This window comes from Calliopsis andreniformis, chromosome 10 (assembly GCF_051401765.1).
Source record: "Calliopsis andreniformis isolate RMS-2024a chromosome 10, iyCalAndr_principal, whole genome shotgun sequence".
NCBI lineage: Eukaryota > Metazoa > Arthropoda > Insecta > Hymenoptera > Andrenidae > Calliopsis > Calliopsis andreniformis.
Genome location: NC_135071.1, coordinates 8,985,044 through 9,005,646, shown reverse-complemented (window position 1 = coordinate 9,005,646; position 20,603 = coordinate 8,985,044). Strand labels below are relative to the sequence as shown.

Sequence of the window (20,603 nt, the reverse complement as noted above, 5' to 3'; positions counted from 1 at the left end):
AATAGACAGGAAAAATGGTATATGATCATTGTATAATAATAAAATAAATAATTTTTCTAATCATTTCGTTTACCTTCAATTCTTTTGATAACGCAACATAACTTAGAAAGCTTATTTCCGTCAAATAATTGTAATTAGTTAATAATTTTGTCAATTTGTTTTCTATGTTTAAGTTTTTACATTTTATAAAGACAACCAAAGATTCTTGAAAATGTATTTGGATTTTAGTATCTGACCACATCAAATTCTACGATTTCATGAATCCACGGAGGTTATACTTATTTGCATCACTTGTTTCAACGTGTGTAGCGGCTTTAAGATTTGGTAAGTCTATTTTGCTGCCACTGCAGTTCCACGAATGCTTCACTCCCTTCTTTTAAACTTCTCCTATCTCTATAAAGACGTCAGATTGCAGAACTTCCGAACTTGTAAAGGACGATATTTAACTGAAGTTTTTGAAATAGTGCCTCCGAACTAAACTACAGGTGAACAGTATCGCAGCCACGATCGCGCCAAAAGCGTTAAACAAGAGAAATTAAAAATTACTCGTCAGCGATAATAACTGTTACTAGTTTCATTTATCACTTGCTAATTTTCATGCTAAAATTGTGGACACATGGAACTGTTAATAATATTAAGACTAGGCTTTCTATTGTTCCATGCAATGCGCGCAAAGTCATTAATAATTTACATATCAGCCATGGGGATCTACGAAGAAAGAGTTTATGTTCTCTTATCTCACGTGCCGACTAACTCCGATGTAATTTATTCTAAATAACGTTCTTTGATGCGGGTCACCCGGTATAAAATGTACATTTCTGTCCATAAACCTCGACTATATCAACGACTTTTATTTCGACAGAATGATCGGTATAAAAGTTTCGCCGGCATTATTCTGAATTTATAGAAGAATATATTCAGCGAAGTATATTCACACTTCTTTTCAAGACCTTCTACGAGCCTTTTGTGTTTGTTTTATCTCATAAATATATAGTAAGAAGAAAGTTCTCCAGAGCATCAGTTTTCTGGTGCCAAACGTGTCGCGCGATAAACAGCTACAAATCGAATTTTGTAAACTGCTCAAAGATAGCATCAGAATTTCGCTTAATTAAGAGGCCATTAAGAGTCTGATTTAAACAACAAAGCGACCTCATGTCTTCATGAGGAACATTCGTTTTCAGTGAAAAAAACAATACTCAAGGCTCTGTATTACGTGTAACGAAAGCTACCAACTCATGCAAATGTAAAACTTCTACTCTTCTACATTAAACGTGGTCCGCTGTATTTTAATTTAACTTTATTAATCCTTCTATTGTCGAGAATATAATACATGCTTCGTTTCATAACTATTAAGCCGCTGTAGAAGTTTTAAATCTTGCAATCTACGATTAAAATTCAATTGCACTAAATATTTCGTAATATTTTTATAATTTAAGGTATCCACATTTTTTATATACTCTAATTTCACTTTCATTCAAATCCAGTAAATTCAGTATATGATTTAGATACTTCAAGCTGATTTTATAGCACTGTAGTTACGACTTGTCTTAATGGAGTCAACTCGAACTTTAAAGAAGCAAGGTCTTTTTTACGAACACATTTTTTTGCCTCTCCTTCACATATACGTATGTATGTAGAGAAGGTTATTATTAGCTCTTACTCGTACTATCTGTTAGACATTATCATAATGATTAATATACAACCATGAAAGAACATGCTTTTATCAATTTCCATTTAAAGTATAACGTAACCGAGATGTTAAACATTCAACCTTCAACTAGCAATTATAATTCAAATAGCAATGACATTGCAAGTATTCGTCGATATAAATTTAAACCCCCATTTGTAAATGTTGCAACATTCATGTTTAATCGTAAAAAATACATCAAATATTATTAAAATGACTGTACGTAGAATATTTTCATAATAAGTAAGACAGTTTTCATATAACTCTCGCCTCAATATAATTTCATCGTATCACATTAATATATATCAGTTATTATAATTCATTCGATTATTTGGGTTCATCAGATTACTTCGACTCATTGGATGACTTGGATTCACTGGATGACTTCGATTCATCGGATGACTTCCGCTTTTTACACGCACAACGCCTCGGAGGGACGCATTTTCCATCGCTGTTCCTCAGCCAATCTTTTTTACATATGCAGCCCTCTATGCAAATCTGAAATCGAGAGGTTTTTGCAATGATTAACTCCAATTGCGAATCACGAATTAAATCAATACTTAATTTATTTATACTTAAAGTATTTCGATAAATACTAGCTAGATCTGGAAAACAAAACATAATTGAGCCCTTCAAAAGTCAAATTAATTAACTGCACTTTTTATGACAATTTCATTTTTTTCGTCAAAGCACGTAAATCATACTCAAAAATTAGCCTGCATAATTATATGCACTGTCATAAAATAGTAGAACTATGTATGGTAGATAAATAATCCTTAAAATATTCTCGAGCCATTTTGACAAATTTTAAGTTTTGATTCAAAAATTCAATATCTTAGAAACAAATACCAACCATCTCTTAAGCAATTCGCTATAATAGATTACTTTGGTTGTTAACTTTAAGCTAAATTTTAACATATTATTTATTGTATCGTCCCTTTTGTCTACTTTGTGCTTTATGGAATTGATCAGTTTTGCATTTTGAGCGACTCAACTCGTACATTTTGTAAATAAATATGCAACATAGTTAATAGAATCGAAACACTAACCAAAGGACAAATTGGATTCGGTCTTTTACAAGTCCTCTGACAATGACCATTACATTCGGTGTAAACCTCATTTTCTGGACACCTTTCATGTGATTCACTGGAAGAATCCGATTTATCACGCGACGAGTCCTCCGATGATGATTTATCGTTTGAGTTACATTTCTTCGGAGGAATGCAGATTCCATTTTGGTCCCTCAGCCAATCATTTTTGCATACACAGCCCCCTAAGCAAATCTGGAATTGGAAATTTTTTACTGTGACTAACATCAAATTTGGATCGCGAGTTTACCCTTTAACACCCAGATCCTTAAATCGTTATCTGAAATGCAATGAACCCCAGTCGCGGAATGGGTCCACAAATATTGGTAGTCAGAAGACAAAGGGTGTACACCCATAACTGTAAGGCTATCATTTACTTTTTATAGTAAATATAGTAATAATAATAATAATGGAATTTCTATTACATTTTCAAGCTACTAAAAGGTCTTAAGGGAGCCCATTTGCCATCGAGCAAGCTAACACCCTGGCTAGTCCACCACTGATGGCCCCAAATATTGGTTTTCAAGAAAATATTTGAGTTTTTCAATCTGAAATAATCTAAAAGATATTGAATGTTAACCAGCAAAAACGTCTGAGACACGTTTAAAATGAATATTGCACCAGTGCAGCACTGAGAGCTGAAATATCATGACGCTAGATAGAGTAAAAGAGGAAACAATTGTACACTTTGCAGGCAAGCCTGCAGCATAGTTAATAAAATTGAAACTCTAACCAAGGGACAAATTGGTTCCGGATCTTCGCAAGTCTTCTGGCAACGACCGCTACATTCATCGTAAACCTCATTTTTTGGACACTTTTCCTGCGATTCACTGGAAGAATCTTCGTCCGAGGATTTCCAGCAACGCTGAGGAGGAACACACACTCCCTCCCGATTCCTCAGCCAATCATCTTTACATAAGCAGCCCTCCACGCAGATCTGAAATCCAAAGCTTTTTGTTATGGTCGATACTAGGTTCACCCCAAATTGGAATCTTGCAATGTTGGCTATAGGGACATCACGTCACAAGCATTTTAATAAAATTGAATGACTAACCTTTGTGCAAACTGGATTCGGGTTTGAGCAATTCTTTTGGCAGTGACCATTGCATGGAGTATAAACCTCATTTTTTGGACATGTCTTCGGCTGTCCTGCCAACACCACTGTGATATTTTATAAATTATTATGTTCTACTTTGTTATTTACTTAAGACTAATTATCGAGTACCAAATGGGGTAAAATATGACAAATGAATTTTACTATGAAAGTGTTTTTATGTCAAAGGAATGCATAAGAACATCTTTGTCCAAAGTAGGAAACTGATTTTCATTTTCCAAAAGTTTCGCTACAAACTGGGACATTGGTCAATCATAGTAGATTGCACAATAATAATTGAACCGGTGAGTTGGAGAACAGTATGTACATTTTGAAATATCTGATCCCAACGTGTAGCTCTGTGCATTTGACATATGTGGACCCCAGAGCCAAAGTGTAGTATGTCCACTCGATTCTGCGTGACTTAATACATTTTGGCTTCGAGACCCAGATATAACTTTGACATTATTTGAAAATGAGATTATTCTGAACTTGTACTGTCCTTCAACTAACCAATATAATACTCCTATTATATTTGGCTAGATATTATAGATTCCCCAAAGAATATAGAATCGGAACAAGTAGATACTAAAGAGCTCTTGTCCCTTGAAACAGGCGAACATGAGCTAATCGTAGTTGATTATAGAAAAAAGTGAGTGGCGCTTAGAAGACGTTTACTTACAAGCAAAGGTTGCCAAGGCGACGATTAAAGTTAAGAAAAGACGAGGCATCGTGACTCCGTACACTGAACATAAATTTCAACGACAGTGCTTTTATACGTTACAACTAAGCCCTACATTTTTGCTTTCGTTTAATGAGACGTGTCTCGTCATACAGGGGACAAGATAAGGAAATTTCCGCATTTAACTCACTCCTCCATGAGAAAATATTTATTACAGAAATTTCTTATTAGGTAATATTAAAGAGGATATAGAGGAACGTTCTCCCTGAGAATGAGATTTTTCGTAAGTTTTTAGATTTGAAAGTGCCTTTTATAAAAGTGCCTACGTGGATTGACATTTTTCATTAAGTTTCAAGTGACTCAGATCACAAGGATTTAATTCAATGTCATATCCAGATGAGATTTTACGATAACAAGCAGATAAGACAGTAGAAGACGTAGCATACGTTGATTTTAGACACAACATATGGTGATTTGATTCGAGTTTACAGAAGTGTTTTATACGAATTATCAATCAAAGTGCTATCTTCAGATAGAGTAACATGTGAGTCACTTTTTATACATGTTATAAACCTACTGTATGTTGGAAATGAATGTATAGATATTGAAAATTCAAGTATTCTTTTTTTTCCACTTTTTTTTACCTTGTTTCATTGTAACTCCTTCAATTATTAGATAAGATACATATTTATGCATTTGGTTTGGTTGTATGTGATTTGAGGATAAAGGTTAGATATACAATCGCTCATTACATTTCAAAGCTTGACTATAATAAAAACACATTTTAGCATATTTTTTATTTTTATTTTATGATGCAAATCGATTCCTAAAAGAGTCTTCCATTAATGTACAATACCATAAATATTGATCACTATCCAATACAGATAATATGTATTTTGCAGAGAGGTATTAACTTTTACCCACAGAACTTCCATCAGTTCATAACTTTGAAAGCTGTTTTCGGTCAACTCAGAGTAGATTTCTGGCAAAAGCCAGGATATTTCTGCAGGTCCTCCCTTTAAGCATACATCGATAACATGTGAAATATTCAGTGATACGAATGTCAAACCCTATTTATAGATATTCCAATATTTATTTCTGTTGTTAAAGATATACTAGACATACTAGAAAAAGCTTATATATTTTTTGTCAGGCATAGAATCAGAAAGGACTGCCTTTATTTATTAAGGCAGAAGGCATATATTTATTATACGTATATTAACCTACTAGAACCTGCGCAAGTAATGCATTTTTAATAACTAGCTTTCTGGATCGAATCTGATGGATTAAGAGAAACCTGCATGCAGCGAGGAATTAAAAATTTACGTTTTTGATATGCATACATGTAATCTATAATTCAATATCCTCTGAATATTTTATTGATTTTATATGTGATATAAGGCAAAACGGCCTATATCACATTTTCAATAAATTCGATTTATGGCCTTAGTTGAGATCTATGTAGAATGTAAAATTTTTATTTTCAGAAAAAAGAAACGGAATTAAAGAAACTTTTTCATTTAAAACTAAGGGGTAAAGAAGACACAAGTTCATAAGACAGTATTGAAGTTGAAAACTTTGACAGAAACACGTAATTTAAATCAGTTTGCAATATAACTGCAAATATACTTATCCTATGAATTATACATATTCGAGGTTTGTACTTCACGAATATTTAAATACAGTTGCCTTTATTTCAATATTATACTGTAATATGATATTCCAAACCATATTACAAGAAGCAAAGGAAAAACAATGTAATGTATTATTTAAAGTAATCAAATAGATAAGATAACTTAAACAAAAATAATATATAACCGCCTAACTTTCTAGGTGTTCGTTATTCTCTTCAATCTTTGACTCAAAACATTTTGCAAACGTTTGAACACGCGAAAGTAAATTCAAGGTTTTAACATTGTCCACGTTAAAAGCGTTAATGGTGAAATTATTTAAAATTATAGCCATTGTATGGAAATTTTCACGGATATTGTTTGAGTTAAAACGTGCCTCGTAGCCAGAGTTTATGATAAAGATTTGAATGCTTTGTTCGGAAATGGGTTTGATAAATCAATTTCCACGTTTTCCCATCCAAACATCAGTATTTCCAAACTTTCCTCTCATATCTTATCGTATTTTCATATTTCTTCGTAACTTCTTTGTAGTTACACCTGTCAAGTCACTCACATCAGTAGTATATATCAATTACAAGAACAAAAGTAACCGTTGTCTCCATATTTCCTTTGTCCTTCCTAAAAGATTATCATTACAATAAATTCTACGTCTCTAGGCTAGTACTAAATTCATTAAATAAGTTCAATGAAAATGCACTATCCTTGATTCAACCGTACTCAAGATTCTCATTCTGCAGATTCTTTCAGAATTCTTTAAAATTCTTTCCGTAAAACGAAGAACGTCTTTTTCAATCAAGAAAGCAGTTTTATTCGTTACTCTGCTATATTCCGGGAACTGGTAGAAGTATAAAAAACAATTTTATACAGCATATTTTACATGCAGTGTGATTCGCTTGACTTGATTTGAAATTATTCGTAAATATTTTGCTGTATGGAATTTTTTAAGACGGAACATTCTGCGTTTCTTTGCTATCCATATCACTCGACCAAAAGAAATGATAGTATTATCATGGTATGCTGCGCGTAAGAATAGTTCTAGCAAAAAGAAAAGCAACTTTTGAGAACATTTTTCATAGTTCTCTTTAACTTTTTCTCCCTCAGTGTACCTAATTTTTTTGCTACACGTGTACCCAATTTATCTTCAAAATGCATTTATCAAAATTTCATGAAACTCATTGCGTCTCTAAGTTGTGAGGAATACAAAATACGGTCAACTCAAACGATTCTGACCACATCGATATTTTCTATCTATCTATCTCTCTCTCTCTCTCTCTCTTATTCAATGCCTCCCATGTAAGAAAGAGATAGAAAGTACCGATGCGGCCAGATTCGTCTGAGCTGGGAGTACATATATGCAAACTTCGCAGTAGTCAAGCGAAACCACGTTACTACTTTCACTTGCGAATTCGACAAGTTACTATCGAATGAAAGTGAACATACTTCAAAGGTATGAAAATTGTTTACAGTGTTCCGTAAATTAATGGTCTTAGAACTTGGTAGACTTTAGGGAGCATGCGTCTTCCGACATACAAACTATGAATATAGGAACTTCTTTATTGAAGATATGCTAGCATATTTGACTCCCTCCAAAATAACATGTTTTTCCTCGTATGATCTATGACACAAATAAAACAACATCACTATTTACGACCTGATGCTCTGCAGGTGACTTAAAACCAGGTACACAGGTGGCACAAGCAACAAGATAAGAAACCTGGCAATATTGTTTCTGCTTTCACTTTTAAATTGATAAACCATCATTTTTTCTTATACTCTCTTTATATCTTTTGTCAATGTGATTTCTAGAATAAGTTACTAAAACTGATATTCCAAATTGTCTGTATGTTATTGCTAAAATCTATGCAGAACAAATATTTTTTTTTTCTCACCGACTTCTGAGAAGCTTCTATACACTATATTTCACAATTATAAAACCAGCTTGAAGTATTCAAATCGTATATTAAGCTTGGTTCAGACAGATCCAGTAATTTAGTCGAGTGTCGAGTAGTGATACTTACTATTACACATTTTAGTGCAGAGAAAAGTGTCCAAATTAGTATAAGCGAGTTTTCGAAATCACTAATAAACTCTACTAAATAAATATGTCTGAATAGGTTTACTTAGCTACCAGAGACTGGTGAGGAAGCATACTCGACCAGATAAGTTCAACAAATTGGATCTATTCGACTACCCAGATAGCACACGACGTCTTGAAGATGTCTATTTTGTGTTCATATTATGTTTGAACGTCGTAAAAACATTCGTTTTAAAAAAAAAAAGTTTTAAAAAAAACATTTTTAAGATGTCTCTGTGCAATATGGGTAGATATACTTCCCAAATAACACAGAGACATCTTAAAAACGTCTTAAAAACATCCAGTAAAGTCCTAAAAATGTCCAAAAGACGTCTCTCAAACGTCCGATGTTACAAATCAGTATGTCTTTAGGATGTATTAGAAACATTTATAAGCTGTTTTAAGGACGTCCAAATTACGTATATAAGACGTTCAGACAAAAATTAGACGTTTTAAAGACGTCATAAAGCGTAAGTCTTTAGGACTTCTATGTAGTGTGTCTTTAGGACATTTTATAGACGTAAACTTTGCAAGTTTTTAACATGTACGCTCTTGGATGTTTTTAAGACGTCTAAATTATGTCGTAAAACGTTCAGGCATAAAATGAACATAAAATAGACGTCTTCAAGACGCCGTGTGCTATCTGAGTTAGTTTTACTAAATTACTAATTTAATATTTAGTATCCATACACATTAAGTTACTAAATTACTCCCCAGTCGACTGAATTATTGAGTGTGTCTGAACCTGGCGTTAGATTGGCTGGATTTGAATGACAGTTAAATTACCTTATACAGGGTATTCAACAACAGGTGTCAGAAATTTTAAAAGGTGATATATATGACAAAACAAGACGAAAATGAAGAATAAAAAAATTGCGTTGAAAGCTTCGTTTCAGAGTTATTAATTGTTAAAAAAACGCCTAAAATACGTGTGAAATGTGTCTGAATTGGTACTTATTCTACTGCCGACATGCACTAGCTAGGTCAGATACAAACAAAATTAGTAGAGTAAGTCTTAAGTGAGACATTTCCATCGAATTTTAAGCGTTTTCTCAACAATTAATAATTTTGAAACAAGGCCTCAAACACATTTTTATCATTCTTCATTTTCTTCTTATTTTTTATTGCAGAATCACTTCATAACATTTCCACCACCAGTTAACGAGCATCTTGTGCAAAAAATGTCGATTTGAGTTACTAAAATACTTTGAAATATTTAGTCTAATTCAATTTTAATCACAAGATAAAAATAAAAGTTCTAGAGTGGTTTTATGTTATTTGCTTGACTACCAATTGCTGTCACGAAATCAAGACGTGTAGTATGGGTAGAGACATCAACAGTCTAACGCCTACAGGATAGCAGGTTACTCGAGACGAAGATTAACAACTTCTAGCCTCGAGTTATCTATTCTCCTGAGATGCGTTTTAAGTAAAGTTCTATGTTCTTCCGCATAAAGTGGAGGAACCAGGTTAAGGAAATTGTTTCAAGCCGGATGGTTAACACTCAACACAGGGCGATAAATTTGGTAAAAACATTAACGTGTATACAAATTTCTGACGTTTATTTCAGAATTTCAAGTAGGAGTGTCTTAGCGTTAAACGCATCGAAACTGTAAAACAGAAATTAGGAAATAACTCTGTCCAAGAAAAGGGAATTAATGTTTATTGCGATGGTCGTAGTAATTTTTGCATTAAGTTCAGTCGTAACGATAAATATTTTACGTGAAGTTACAAACATCTTTGCAATTGCTGTATTTGTAAAAAAAATCATATATCTGTGTATATTCGTCTTCTCGTCTTTTTCTTATTTTTTACGATTTAGAATCTTCAGAATGGGTTGCAAGGAAGCAAAACTTATTATCGTATACAAACAGCAATATTTATTAGATAGCGATATTTCCTCACATATAAACATACATCGTATACAGTAAACAAATTATAACATTATTCTTTTAAATATGTGAGCGCTAGAACATCCAGTGGTCGACTAAATCAGCTCTTCAGATATTAGTTCCAGCAATTAGACTTAGGAATGCATTTTCCATTATTGTTTCTTACTAAACCGTCTGGACAAAAGCAGCCTGAAACGCATTGCTGAAATACATACAATTTCAAATAAGATACTTACATATGAAAATCAGAAATATCATTTTTTTAATAACACATATTATAGCAGTGAAACCATACACAATGATGATTTAAATAATGTTTCATAACAATATTCGTTTATACGTATGAAATATAGAAATTATATTCTAATTTTTATTCTCCCTTTGGTCGTTAATAACATTACAAATTTTTAATATCATATAGATCCAATTGGTATACTAACCAGCGTGCATAAAGGTTTAGGTTTTAGACAAGATGGTTGACAGGCTGAACCACAGTCACTCCAAACCTCCCCAGGCGGGCACTTTGCTGCTTGTGCTGTTCGTTAAAATTTATATTATTACTGATACGAGTTTTGTGCGAAATATTTGCATGCAATTTCAATTACAAAGTTGGTGTTAAGAAAACATTAAAGAATCTTTACTCTTACTGAACTCTCTACCCTTAATTCAATTTTAAGGAAAAAGTAAATTTCAGAAATAGCATGGGCAGAAATTTGTCAAAGAACTAAGAAAATTCAGACGTCTGAAACGTTTCGACTCCTTCAAAGTAAAGTGCATTAAGTACAACCATTAACTTGACACAAGAACATTCGTTAAAATTGAAGTAACTGTAGCAATTATTCGTAAGAGACAAGGAGCAAAGTAACTCTAAAATTGCACTACTTGCCTGAGAAAATAATTGCGAAAAGAGCAAACAAGGCAAAGGTAAAGCGAGACATCTTAATTTTGCTGGTTCTGTATGTTGCTTGTTGAAATAGTTCCAGTGAACTTGTCCAAAAATCAGAACACAACCGTTTTTATACATGCACGAGCCTCCTGTTTATGCTGCATTTTGTTTGTGTTCTGTACGTAAAATGTTATTTCACGCCTCTTTCCTTTGAGATAAGCAATAATGTTGCACATGAAATGCATACACAAAATAATACAATGATTGGAATCAGAGTTTTATCAGAGTTCGTCTCTTTCTATCCTTCTATAAAGCCCCAAAAATCCTTCTGGTGTATACTATATGTACCTATAAAGTGAAATATTTGTACTGTACTATCTGGGTACAGACTAAAATAATTATCCCTTGTCGGTCGAAAAGGCCATCACACTGATGCTATGAAAAACGTACATATTAATCAATAGGACACGCCGCCAATCTGAAACGTTAAAAAATAAGGTAATATTTTAGAATTTTTTCATAAGTAATTAGTAAATGAAAAGTTTAGTCTTTCTGAGAAAACATAAATGTAAATTTCAATTTTATTCTTCAGTTTTTTGAAAGTAAAGATATTACACAATGGCGGAGTTATTCGGTGTTCTCGAAACCTCTTCTAAAGTTTATCTTGATTTAAAAATTAATGTTCCTCCGACGGGAACTTTTATGTACTATGCACCATACAATTTTTTTACACTGATTAAATACCATAAAAAAAATAAATTAAAAATGTAGAAGTATATCAGTATAATATAAATTGCACGAATATAGCACTTTATTCTTATCTATAATACATGCTAAAAAGAAAAATATAAGATATTTTTTCATTCGAAATAAAAATACTGTATTTGAAATATATCTCAAATAGCACACGAGGTCTTGAAGACGTCTATTTTATGTTCATTTTATGCCTGAACGTCTCATGACATAATTTAGACGTCTTAAAAACGTTCAAGAGCGTACATCTTAAAGACTTGCAAAATTTACATCTATAAAACGTCTTAAAGACAGACTACATGGACGTCCTAATGACTTATGCTTTTGGACGTCTTAACAACGTCTAATTTTTGTCTGAAAGTCTTATATACGTAATTTGGACATCCTTAAAACGTCTTATAAATGTTTCTTAAGACGTCCTAAAGACATACTGATTTGTAACATTGGGCGTCTCAGAGACGTCTTTTGGACGTTTTTAGGACTTTACTGGATGTTTTTAAGACGTCTTTAAGATGTCTCTGTGCTATTTGGGTACTGCGTGAATGTCTTAAAAACGTCTGAAATTAACGTTCGTAAGACGTACTACATGGATGTCTTAAAAACGTCCGTACGTACGAATGTCTGTCTCGGACATTCTCAAAACGTACATAAGATGTCTACGTGTTGTCTAGAACATTTCCAAATAGCACAGAGACATCTTAAAAACGTCATAAAAACATCCAGTAAAGTCCTAAAAATGTCCAAAAGACGTCTCTGAGACGTCCGATGTTACAAATCAGTATGTCTTTAGGACGTCTTAAAAAACATTTATAAGACGTTTTAAGGACATCCAAATTACATATATAAGACGTTCAGACAAAAATTAGACGTTTTTAAGAAGTCCAAAAGCGTAAGTCTTTAGGACGTCCATGTAGTGTGTCTTTAAGACGTTTTACAGACATAAACTTTGCAAGTCTTTAAGATGTACGCTCTTGGATGTTTTTAAGACGTCTAAATTATGTCGTAAAACGTTCAGGCATAAAATGAACATAAAATAGACGTCTTCGTGACATCGTGTGCTATCTGGGAGACGACCTGAATTTTTATAACAAATGTCTTTAAAATATCTTTACAGTAGCTATGCAACGTTCTAAAGATCTCTTAAAAATGTCACGTTTTGTAATAACAGATGTTCACATGACCTGTCTACGGTAGTCGAAGGATATTACCGACGTCGTTATGACGTCTTCAATGTTAAGCGCGGATGTCTTTATAATTTTATTGAGATGTCTTTGTACTATCTGGGATTTTACATCCGTGAATGTATAGTCATTGTTCATTCGTCGTATCGCTACGATTTCCAGGTGAAACGATATCTGTCATTGCTCGATTTGCAATCCAACTCTGTGGGTTTGATTACCTATTTCACTGACACGTGTCTGACCACATACCGGGCATATTCACTAGCCACTCAAACGGTCAGAGAAATAAAGATACGCTTCCCTGAAACCATGACTTCCTTGCTAGGATCATTCTACTGATATGTCCCGATCCATAAAAAATAAATTGTAACTTTATTGCTGATACCAAAGAACGCAACAAAGTATACCATGCACAAATATCGATTATTTCTTTGGAAATAATTACTTGTCTTCCCAGCAAATGTTGTATACATGTTTCTTAATACGGTCAGTAAAAACTTTTTAGAGTGAATTCTGCATTACCAAAAAAGTTCTAAAAAATACTTTATTAACATTGTCTTCTATGACTCATAACTACTGTGAATGTATTACTTTCAAATTGGTTGACGCAAACAAGTTAATCCAATGTAAATTCGTTTACTATCAACGAGATCTTTATTACATATACTGTTTTCAGGCGGAATGAAAACGATCATAATCCTTCTTGTCACAATTCGAATTCAAGGAATTATATTTTCCACTTACTAAGCTTATCGGCGTACTACAACAGTGTTATCATTCATTGTGGTACAGTAAATGCACATTTCGGTAAGTAAAGCTTCTACAAATCTGTGACAGCTACAATACAGGTGAAATTTACGTGCAATACGTCATGAGTGAATTTACAACTGTACGAAACGTATATCCCTCCTGTTTAACCAATAAAATCATTTCGGTATAATCATTATTACAGTATTTTGGTTAACACCCTGCTATGATGTGTTTTTTAAACTTTTTCTTTAAAGTTGATGACCATTGACCAACTGTATCTCGATCCCAATTATTTAGAACCCTCAGCGCCAATCGCTCAAGAGGTTTGACCTGAGTTGTCAGTGACCTGAATTCAAGGTCATAAAAAAAGGTCCTCGCTCGATTTCAGGAGAGCTACCGTAAAGAAGCAAAATGTCGTAGCCAAGAAAGTCTAACTTTCACTGTACGGGTACAAATCGGACGTTAAAGGAGAAAGATGGACAAATATAAACTACTCCATTCCAAAATAAGTAATATGTGATATATTATAATATGTAATAGGTAATAGTGATATTCACTATTTATTGAAAATCGTTAATTTTTGTTAAATGTACGATAATTATCCAGAAATGAATTCACCGCCGATTTCAATAACTTGGAAATATGCTATCAAAGACACAGTTTCGAGTAACGTTTTACTGTACATGTTACCGCCACTCAACTTTATTTTCCGAAATATATGCAAAAAACCTTATTTATAAATGTAAGCAAGGTTTGTTGCTAATAAATGCTTCAAAAACTAAGACCGAGCTGTGGTTACATGTAAAAGTTGTTCAGAATGTTGAGTGAGTTTTACAACATATTCCAATTTCATAAAATTCGGAGAAGTAGCCCATTTTCTGCATAATTAATGATAAGTATGAACGAACGAATCCCTCATATACACCCGATAAAAATGATAGCAATCACAGCATAATTCGGATCATTTTTAATCATTCGTATCATACCGTCTGAATCATATACTTTACGAAAAGCAAAGTTAAATCGAGTCATAGCGTGAAACGTCACACAGCTCAATTCTTTTAACAAACCCTAACAATTGCTTATTTCTTCGATCCCTGCCAGAGACAAGTACATGAATGTACGACACTGAAGTCCCTTTCCCAACTAACCACTACTCCAATGATTAGTTCTTCACCTGACCGTTATTCATGAGCAGAGGACGTTAAAAACAGTTTCGAATTTCTAAGTCGGTACTGCAGTTTGACTGTGGTCACGAAACCCTATAAGATGTAAAGTCTATTTGTATATTTAGTCAATGGTAAAACAAATTTATTTATACATCTACAAGGGAACTCGCTCGCAAGTCCTCTTATAACAAAGAATTATTATTATAGGACAGGTCTATCAACATATTTGTATATCAACCTTGTAAATGTGAAATAATTTCTTTATTCAAAAAGATTCTATACTTTCCGCAATATTTAATTATGTGCAATATTTGTAATGAAAATACTTATGGTCAAGTTAATATTATGTTATTTAAATATGTATTTCACAACTAATAATATTATTGTAAAGAAATATCTATACTAATATTTGTGGAAATGATTCAATGTAGTACATTAATTGTCTATTGCAATTCTGATGTACATATAATACAATAAAATATTAATTCTAATTGCTGTTATTATTCTAGCTTCTGTATTATGGTGCGATTACCATAATTTTTTACAATCCTTACCATTTTTTAAGTTTTTGTTAATATTCCCATGAAAAATATGAATATTTAAAATTTTTAATGTTTGAAATGTTTCTGCTTTCTGGTAACATCTAACTTTACATAATTCCTACCGTTTTCGACACTGTAATCTTATTCTAGACTGAATCGATACATCGAGTATGACAGAAAAATAGGAAAGGGATTCCCGTACGTGTGACAGAAAAATACAGTGAATAATAAGTCTATTCTATACCTCGTCGATACTAAAAATTACCACAGATTTAGCTTAGATAAGCTTTAAGTCGAAAATAAATTCCATTATCCTAAGAAACTATTCCACAGCCAAAACGTAGAAAATTCATCAATGTTTAAATTTTACAGGCATTACAATTTGCCGCGACACGACATAGATGGCAGTATTGTTTTTGCAGTACAAGATGGCTGAAAACTTTTTCCTTATACTCCCCCCGCAAAACTCTTACTCACGCATCTAAACCATCTAAAACTGTAGTTTAAGCTCTGTTCTTTAGTTCATGATTTCAGTTATTGTTCTGCCACTTCGGACAGTTTCAACAAAAGTTTCGCCTCTGTATGAATCCCCTGTGGTAATACTCTGTGGTCATATTTTTTGAGTTTGCCAAACACAGCTAAACGTAGCATCAGAAATGGCTGCTGTGCACCGAGAAGCTATTCAAAAACAAATTCAACAAGATTGGGCAAATCGGGAATACATCGAAGTTATAACCGGTAGCATTAAAAAGATAACGGATTTTCTTAATTCCTTTGGTAATTGTTTGAAATGTACGGAATAAAGCATTTGGACACAAAATCTGCTATCCTAATTTCGTATAAATGATACATAGTTTTCGAATTGATTTAAAAATTTCAAAAAATATAGGAAAAGTGATACTAAAATGAATTTAATACAATAAAAATTAAGTTTTAATTTCTTCCAGTATGATTTTTCAAGCATTTAATATTATTGCAGTTTCTAGCAGTCATCCTGGACGTTCTAAAATGTTATGGAATTAATTGTTACAAGTTAGAAAGAAATGATAGTTTGATGTAGAAAAATAAGCTAAATATACTGTACTACATTTTTCTGTGGGAGGTTTATATTCAAAAACAATGATTTTAAGTACTCTCTTCATCTTTGTAGATTAATGTAGATGATAGATAAATACACAAATGCATAGTGAAATAAATACACAAATGAATAGTCATTACAACATAATATAAATGTGATAAAGATATGTCCATACCTGATTGGAAGTAGCCCTGCTCTAAAAAAAATTATTTTATGTGTTTTTTAAATAAAATCTACTTTTATTTATAAGAGTATTGAAATAATCACTCAATTTGGATTCTTCAAAGTGGATTCTGTTTTCTGTACAAGAAAGAAAAGTAATTAGTGTATTATTAACTTCAAACATATGTATCATTTAATATATTAATTTTTTTAACGTTTTCTGGCAAAATAAATAGAAGAATGAATTTTGAATTAAATATAAATATAGCAGAATTTAATTTCAAATGCAAGAACAGTTAAGTTTAAACATAACTAATACATTTTTTACTTTATCAGATATGTCTTGTAAATCACGGATAGCTGTCCTTAACGAAAAGCTCACAACACTTGAAAGAAGAATTGAGTATCTAGAAGCATGTGTAAGTTATTATTCATAATTAAAGTATCTTATATGTATGTACATTTATAATGAAGTAGTTGGTTTTAGCAAATTTGTATAAATTTATATATATCTTCACAATTCTTACCTGTGCAGGTTACAAAAGGGGAGACGTTAACATAAATTTTGGTAAAACAACTATTTTTAGTGTTTTAAGATTTTTGTATTTACTGGAATTATATATAATAAATACATGATAAAGACAACTGTGATGTTCCTGTCTTAGTTATGAATCCTACAATACAGAATGTATTTCAAATAATTCACAGAGAATATCTACAATGTTTCATTGTTTTCCCTTAATAGTATTGAGGGAGACTCTCTGATCTCGATTTATAGGGTTTGGATCCACGTTCGAAACCTTCATTTAGACCCTTATACATAACTGCAATAAATGTTACAACTGATCCTACTTGAAGACTGACTACAAAAGGTAGTTTAAACCACGCTTTGAATATTGGCACAGTAGCAATAGCTGTAATAAATAATATTTTCTGAAAATATATTATTTAGAAACATAATCGAAAATGTTAAGTATTAATGTAAATAATTTTGCAACTATTTCTGAAAATTTCTTTTCAGTGGAAAAAGAAATATATTCATTACTCTATAATGTGTTCAGTATTTTTCTTGCAATTAATGAATCTTACTCTTTTATTCTTATAAATACCAATAAAATTTACATTTGAGAAATTTACATACCACCTGCAGCATAATTAATTGGATCATCCTTTTTCCTGAGACGTGTTGATATGTATGTAACAGAAGCAAAAACAGCAGCAATACTAGGTGGTGGTATTACCCAAAATGCCAATCGTGCAAAAGCATACGGAAATGTTGCGCACCTAGCACGTATATACACATCATGTATACCAAAGACAAGGCTACCATAAAAGGTAGGAACTGCAAGTGACATTACTTTTCCAAAAGGGTCTTGTCCTTCTGGTTTATCGTAATACCTATACTTAGTTAAAGAGAATGGTTTTCCCTGTATGTTGTCTGCAATAAACAATAAACAGATACATTCTATTTATAATGGTTAAAAATATTCACTGAAAAATGTTCAATCAATATAATATTAAAAACAAAAATCTGACCAGATAAACATTATAGCAATTTTTAAATATAAATTTTATTTTGTCCAATGCAACATTTAATTTACTGTAACAGTTATCAATGCATTTATTATAAAAAACATTGCATTACTGTTGTGTTGTATTTAAAACTAAAATGAAGTTCTAATTATTTTTTATCTTCCAATGTAAACATAAACATTAAGCCATATTTGCAGATTTTATAATCATTTAAATAATGTTTTCTAATTCTAACTATTGTTAGAAACTAATTTAATAATCGATCAAATAATTTATCTAGTTTAATATGTATTTTTGTTAATATATTGATAGAACATTATTTATTTTGTTTTATTACCTGCTTTATATTGTTCTGATTCAGGAACATTGTGTAAGGAGTCTAAACTCATTTTGCTACAAAAACGTTTTGTTAAATTAACATTATAATACTATTTGTTGCAAGTAAATAATTGATATAGATATATACCATAAATATAACCAAAAATGTTAAATTAGTAACATCAAATATTTTGCAAATACTTTGCAATTACATAACAAACTTTTCTCACTTCATAGATCCATAACTACTCTGAACAATTAACTATGATTAGATTAACTTCAGATAGATTCTTAATAAATACACAAAATAATATTATTTAATAAATAAAACTATTTCCTTTGAAATACTTTCTTAAAATAAGTATGAATAATAATATTATTCTTAACAAATTATACTACTGTTACAAGTATAGACAGGTTATCATTATTTAAAATATCTATATGGAGTCAATTTCGAACTATCTGAAGCTATTTTAATACATTATTCCTACAGTAACTAATAGTTATTGTAGTAATCTTTACGTAATACCAAAAATTAATTTTTAATCACGTACTGTATGCTGAACTGTCGCAGCAATGAAAATCAACTTCGATAAAGACGAATTTAGTTTCAGGTCGTTTCACATACGAACAGTACAAGCGTTTCTGTATTGATACTGTGTTATGTAAATAGTAAAAATTAACTTTTTAAAAGTGCTTTATAGGTATTTTTACTGTCATAACAAAATGTTACGCTTAGTATTAAACGAAAATTTAGTACAGGTATGGAGAAAAGTTATTTAATACGTTGAAAAGAAGAGATTGGTTATCGTACCCTTGATTATTTATCCGAATATATTAAGAAAAAATAAATCAATGATTTCAGAAAGGAAACATAGCAGTGTCACGATACTTGTGCACAAAGGCAAAATCGACAAAATCAAAAAAACAACCTGCAAGTACAACTTCGAAGGTTATAGGACTTAGTGATAAGTGTGTCAAAGTTCCAAGTACACGTAAGATATGAAAATTTTTATCATTTGATAATTGTTTTTTGAGTCATGTCATAAATATTCGTTTCAAATAAATTATATTAGAAATATGTATTTAGATTTAGAAAGTAATAATAATGGAGGTAATAATATGATTATTGATGGTGCGCAATGTTAAAAATTCTTTTCATTTCAGCTGTAGGCCCTGGTGCTTCTAAAAATATGGATTATAAAAACCCAGAATATTTTTGTTATCATGTAGATAGCTTTGGTGAGGCAGAAGTGGAGCTAGCGAAATATAGACTACCAGCACCTTCTAATAAAATTCCTTTCCAACGGTAAATACACTTTGTCTTCATATCTTTTGCGCAGAAATATATATGTATTAGATAACAAAATATAAAGGATACAATAAATTATGTTTAACTAACAATATTATTTAAACAATAAACAATACAGAACAATATCTTTGCAAATGTAATTTCTTTTTATATTTAAGTATTTTCAATATTCATCATTTCTTGATATCAATTTGTAAAGGGACAGTTAGAATTGACTTTAATATTTTAAACTTGTACACGACAATTTTGCTTAAAAAGATTTGATTCCCTTTATCTTCGATCGTCTCGATTCGAAAATAAATCGATTCGCATTTCATAATTGGGAATTGAGAATTTATTTTGATTTTAAAATTATAATATGACGAATAATTAATCAGACTATATTTATTTCTTTTGATTTGTTTTATTTATATCTTTAGTTCAATTTCCTGTTCCAAATTCTCTTTTTGTACATACTATTAAAAAGTTAAAAATAAATATTTCTAGAACGTATTGAAGTACATTTATTCAATTTTAAAAAATACTTCCACCACATACATATGAGAGTTTAGCGACCTCTTCTGAATACGAATCGCAAATTGTAAATTACTTTACCGATAATCGATAACACATTAAAACACTAATTTGTGTTTTATTTGTTCTTCCTAAAGAACAATGCTTTTTTGTACGTTTCATTGTTGTGTAGTACTGATTGCGCCTGTCTTTTAACGAAGTACACCCCAGAGTTCAGCAAAATGTTATCTAATTACTAATTACATACAATTACAATGTA

At 31.6% G+C, this 20,603-nt stretch overlaps 5 protein-coding genes across 6 annotated transcripts; 2 read left to right on the top strand and 3 right to left on the bottom strand.

The window, feature by feature from the left end:
- Positions 1–1,860: 1,860 nt before the first annotated feature.
- Positions 1,861–4,599, bottom strand: LOC143185078 (zonadhesin-like). The gene is made up of 6 exons (XM_076387802.1): positions 4,551–4,599; positions 4,197–4,325; positions 3,830–3,936; positions 3,509–3,712; positions 2,737–2,970; positions 1,861–2,185 (listed from the first exon to the last, which is right to left on the bottom strand). The coding sequence occupies exons 1-6, from the start codon at positions 4,597–4,599 to the stop codon at positions 2,033–2,035; spliced, it is 876 nt and encodes a 291-aa protein (XP_076243917.1). The 3' UTR covers positions 1,861–2,032.
- A 5,527-nt stretch (positions 4,600–10,126) lies between these two features.
- Positions 10,127–11,382, bottom strand: LOC143184689 (chymotrypsin inhibitor-like). The gene is made up of 3 exons (XM_076387110.1): positions 11,034–11,382; positions 10,588–10,682; positions 10,127–10,349 (listed from the first exon to the last, which is right to left on the bottom strand). The coding sequence occupies exons 1-3, from the start codon at positions 11,083–11,085 to the stop codon at positions 10,263–10,265; spliced, it is 234 nt and encodes a 77-aa protein (XP_076243225.1). The 5' UTR covers positions 11,086–11,382; the 3' UTR covers positions 10,127–10,262.
- A 4,483-nt stretch (positions 11,383–15,865) lies between these two features.
- On the top strand, positions 15,866–17,313 carry Hspc300 (haematopoietic stem/progenitor cell protein 300). The gene is made up of 3 exons (XM_076386461.1): positions 15,866–16,205; positions 17,005–17,087; positions 17,204–17,313. The coding sequence occupies exons 1-3, from the start codon at positions 16,085–16,087 to the stop codon at positions 17,228–17,230; spliced, it is 231 nt and encodes a 76-aa protein (XP_076242576.1). The 5' UTR covers positions 15,866–16,084; the 3' UTR covers positions 17,231–17,313.
- On the bottom strand, positions 17,232–19,216 carry LOC143184326 (uncharacterized). Of its 2 annotated transcripts, none has more exons than XM_076386458.1 (4): positions 19,074–19,216; positions 18,539–18,594; positions 17,810–18,106; positions 17,232–17,582 (listed from the first exon to the last, which is right to left on the bottom strand). In XM_076386458.1, exons 2-4 carry the CDS (start codon positions 18,588–18,590, stop codon positions 17,407–17,409), a joined length of 525 nt encoding a protein of 174 aa, XP_076242573.1. In that variant the 5' UTR covers positions 18,591–18,594; positions 19,074–19,216; the 3' UTR covers positions 17,232–17,406. The 2 variants fall into 2 exon arrangements, with proteins under 2 accessions (XP_076242573.1, XP_076242574.1); XM_076386459.1 differs by lacking the exon at positions 19,074–19,216 and adding an exon at positions 18,668–18,769.
- On the top strand, positions 19,103–19,956 carry Ndufv3 (NADH:ubiquinone oxidoreductase subunit V3). The gene is made up of 3 exons (XM_076386460.1): positions 19,103–19,281; positions 19,385–19,514; positions 19,687–19,956. The coding sequence occupies exons 1-3, from the start codon at positions 19,246–19,248 to the stop codon at positions 19,830–19,832; spliced, it is 312 nt and encodes a 103-aa protein (XP_076242575.1). The 5' UTR covers positions 19,103–19,245; the 3' UTR covers positions 19,833–19,956.
- The last annotated feature ends 647 nt before the right edge of the window (positions 19,957–20,603 follow it).

Excerpts from the sequence above, each read along its gene's own strand:
- LOC143185078 (XM_076387802.1), bottom strand. The coding sequence starts at position 4,599 with ATGCCTCGTCTTTTCTTAACTTTAATCGTCGCCTTGGCAACCTTTGCT. Across the intron at positions 3,937-4,196 it reads GGGATCAGATATTTCAAAAT|TGGTGTTGGCAGGACAGCCG; the intron begins GTACATACTGTT and ends AAAATATCACAG. Across the intron at positions 2,971-3,508 it reads CGGAACCAATTTGTCCCTTG|ATTTGCTTAGGGGGCTGTGT; the intron begins GTTAGAGTTTCA and ends TTCCAATTCCAG.
- LOC143184689 (XM_076387110.1), bottom strand. The coding sequence starts at position 11,085 with ATGTCTCGCTTTACCTTTGCCTTGTTTGCTCTTTTCGCAATTATTTTC. Across the intron at positions 10,683-11,033 it reads TTTCGCAATTATTTTCTCAG|CACAAGCAGCAAAGTGCCCG; the intron begins GCAAGTAGTGCA and ends TTTAACGAACAG. Across the intron at positions 10,350-10,587 it reads CTAAACCTTTATGCACGCTG|CAATGCGTTTCAGGCTGCTT; the intron begins GTTAGTATACCA and ends TATGTATTTCAG.
- Hspc300 (XM_076386461.1), top strand. The coding sequence starts at position 16,085 with ATGGCTGCTGTGCACCGAGAAGCTATTCAAAAACAAATTCAACAAGAT. Across the intron at positions 16,206-17,004 it reads GGATTTTCTTAATTCCTTTG|ATATGTCTTGTAAATCACGG; the intron begins GTAATTGTTTGA and ends TTACTTTATCAG. Across the intron at positions 17,088-17,203 it reads TTGAGTATCTAGAAGCATGT|GTTACAAAAGGGGAGACGTT; the intron begins GTAAGTTATTAT and ends TTACCTGTGCAG.
- LOC143184326 (XM_076386458.1), bottom strand. The coding sequence starts at position 18,590 with ATGAGTTTAGACTCCTTACACAATGTTCCTGAATCAGAACAATATAAA. Across the intron at positions 18,107-18,538 it reads ATCAGAACAATATAAAGCAG|ACAACATACAGGGAAAACCA; the intron begins GTAATAAAACAA and ends TGTTTATTGCAG. Across the intron at positions 17,583-17,809 it reads AATTAATTATGCTGCAGGTG|CTATTGCTACTGTGCCAATA; the intron begins GTATGTAAATTT and ends TATTTATTACAG.
- Ndufv3 (XM_076386460.1), top strand. The coding sequence starts at position 19,246 with ATGTTACGCTTAGTATTAAACGAAAATTTAGTACAG. Across the intron at positions 19,282-19,384 it reads TAAACGAAAATTTAGTACAG|AAAGGAAACATAGCAGTGTC; the intron begins GTATGGAGAAAA and ends CAATGATTTCAG. Across the intron at positions 19,515-19,686 it reads TGTCAAAGTTCCAAGTACAC|CTGTAGGCCCTGGTGCTTCT; the intron begins GTAAGATATGAA and ends TTTTCATTTCAG.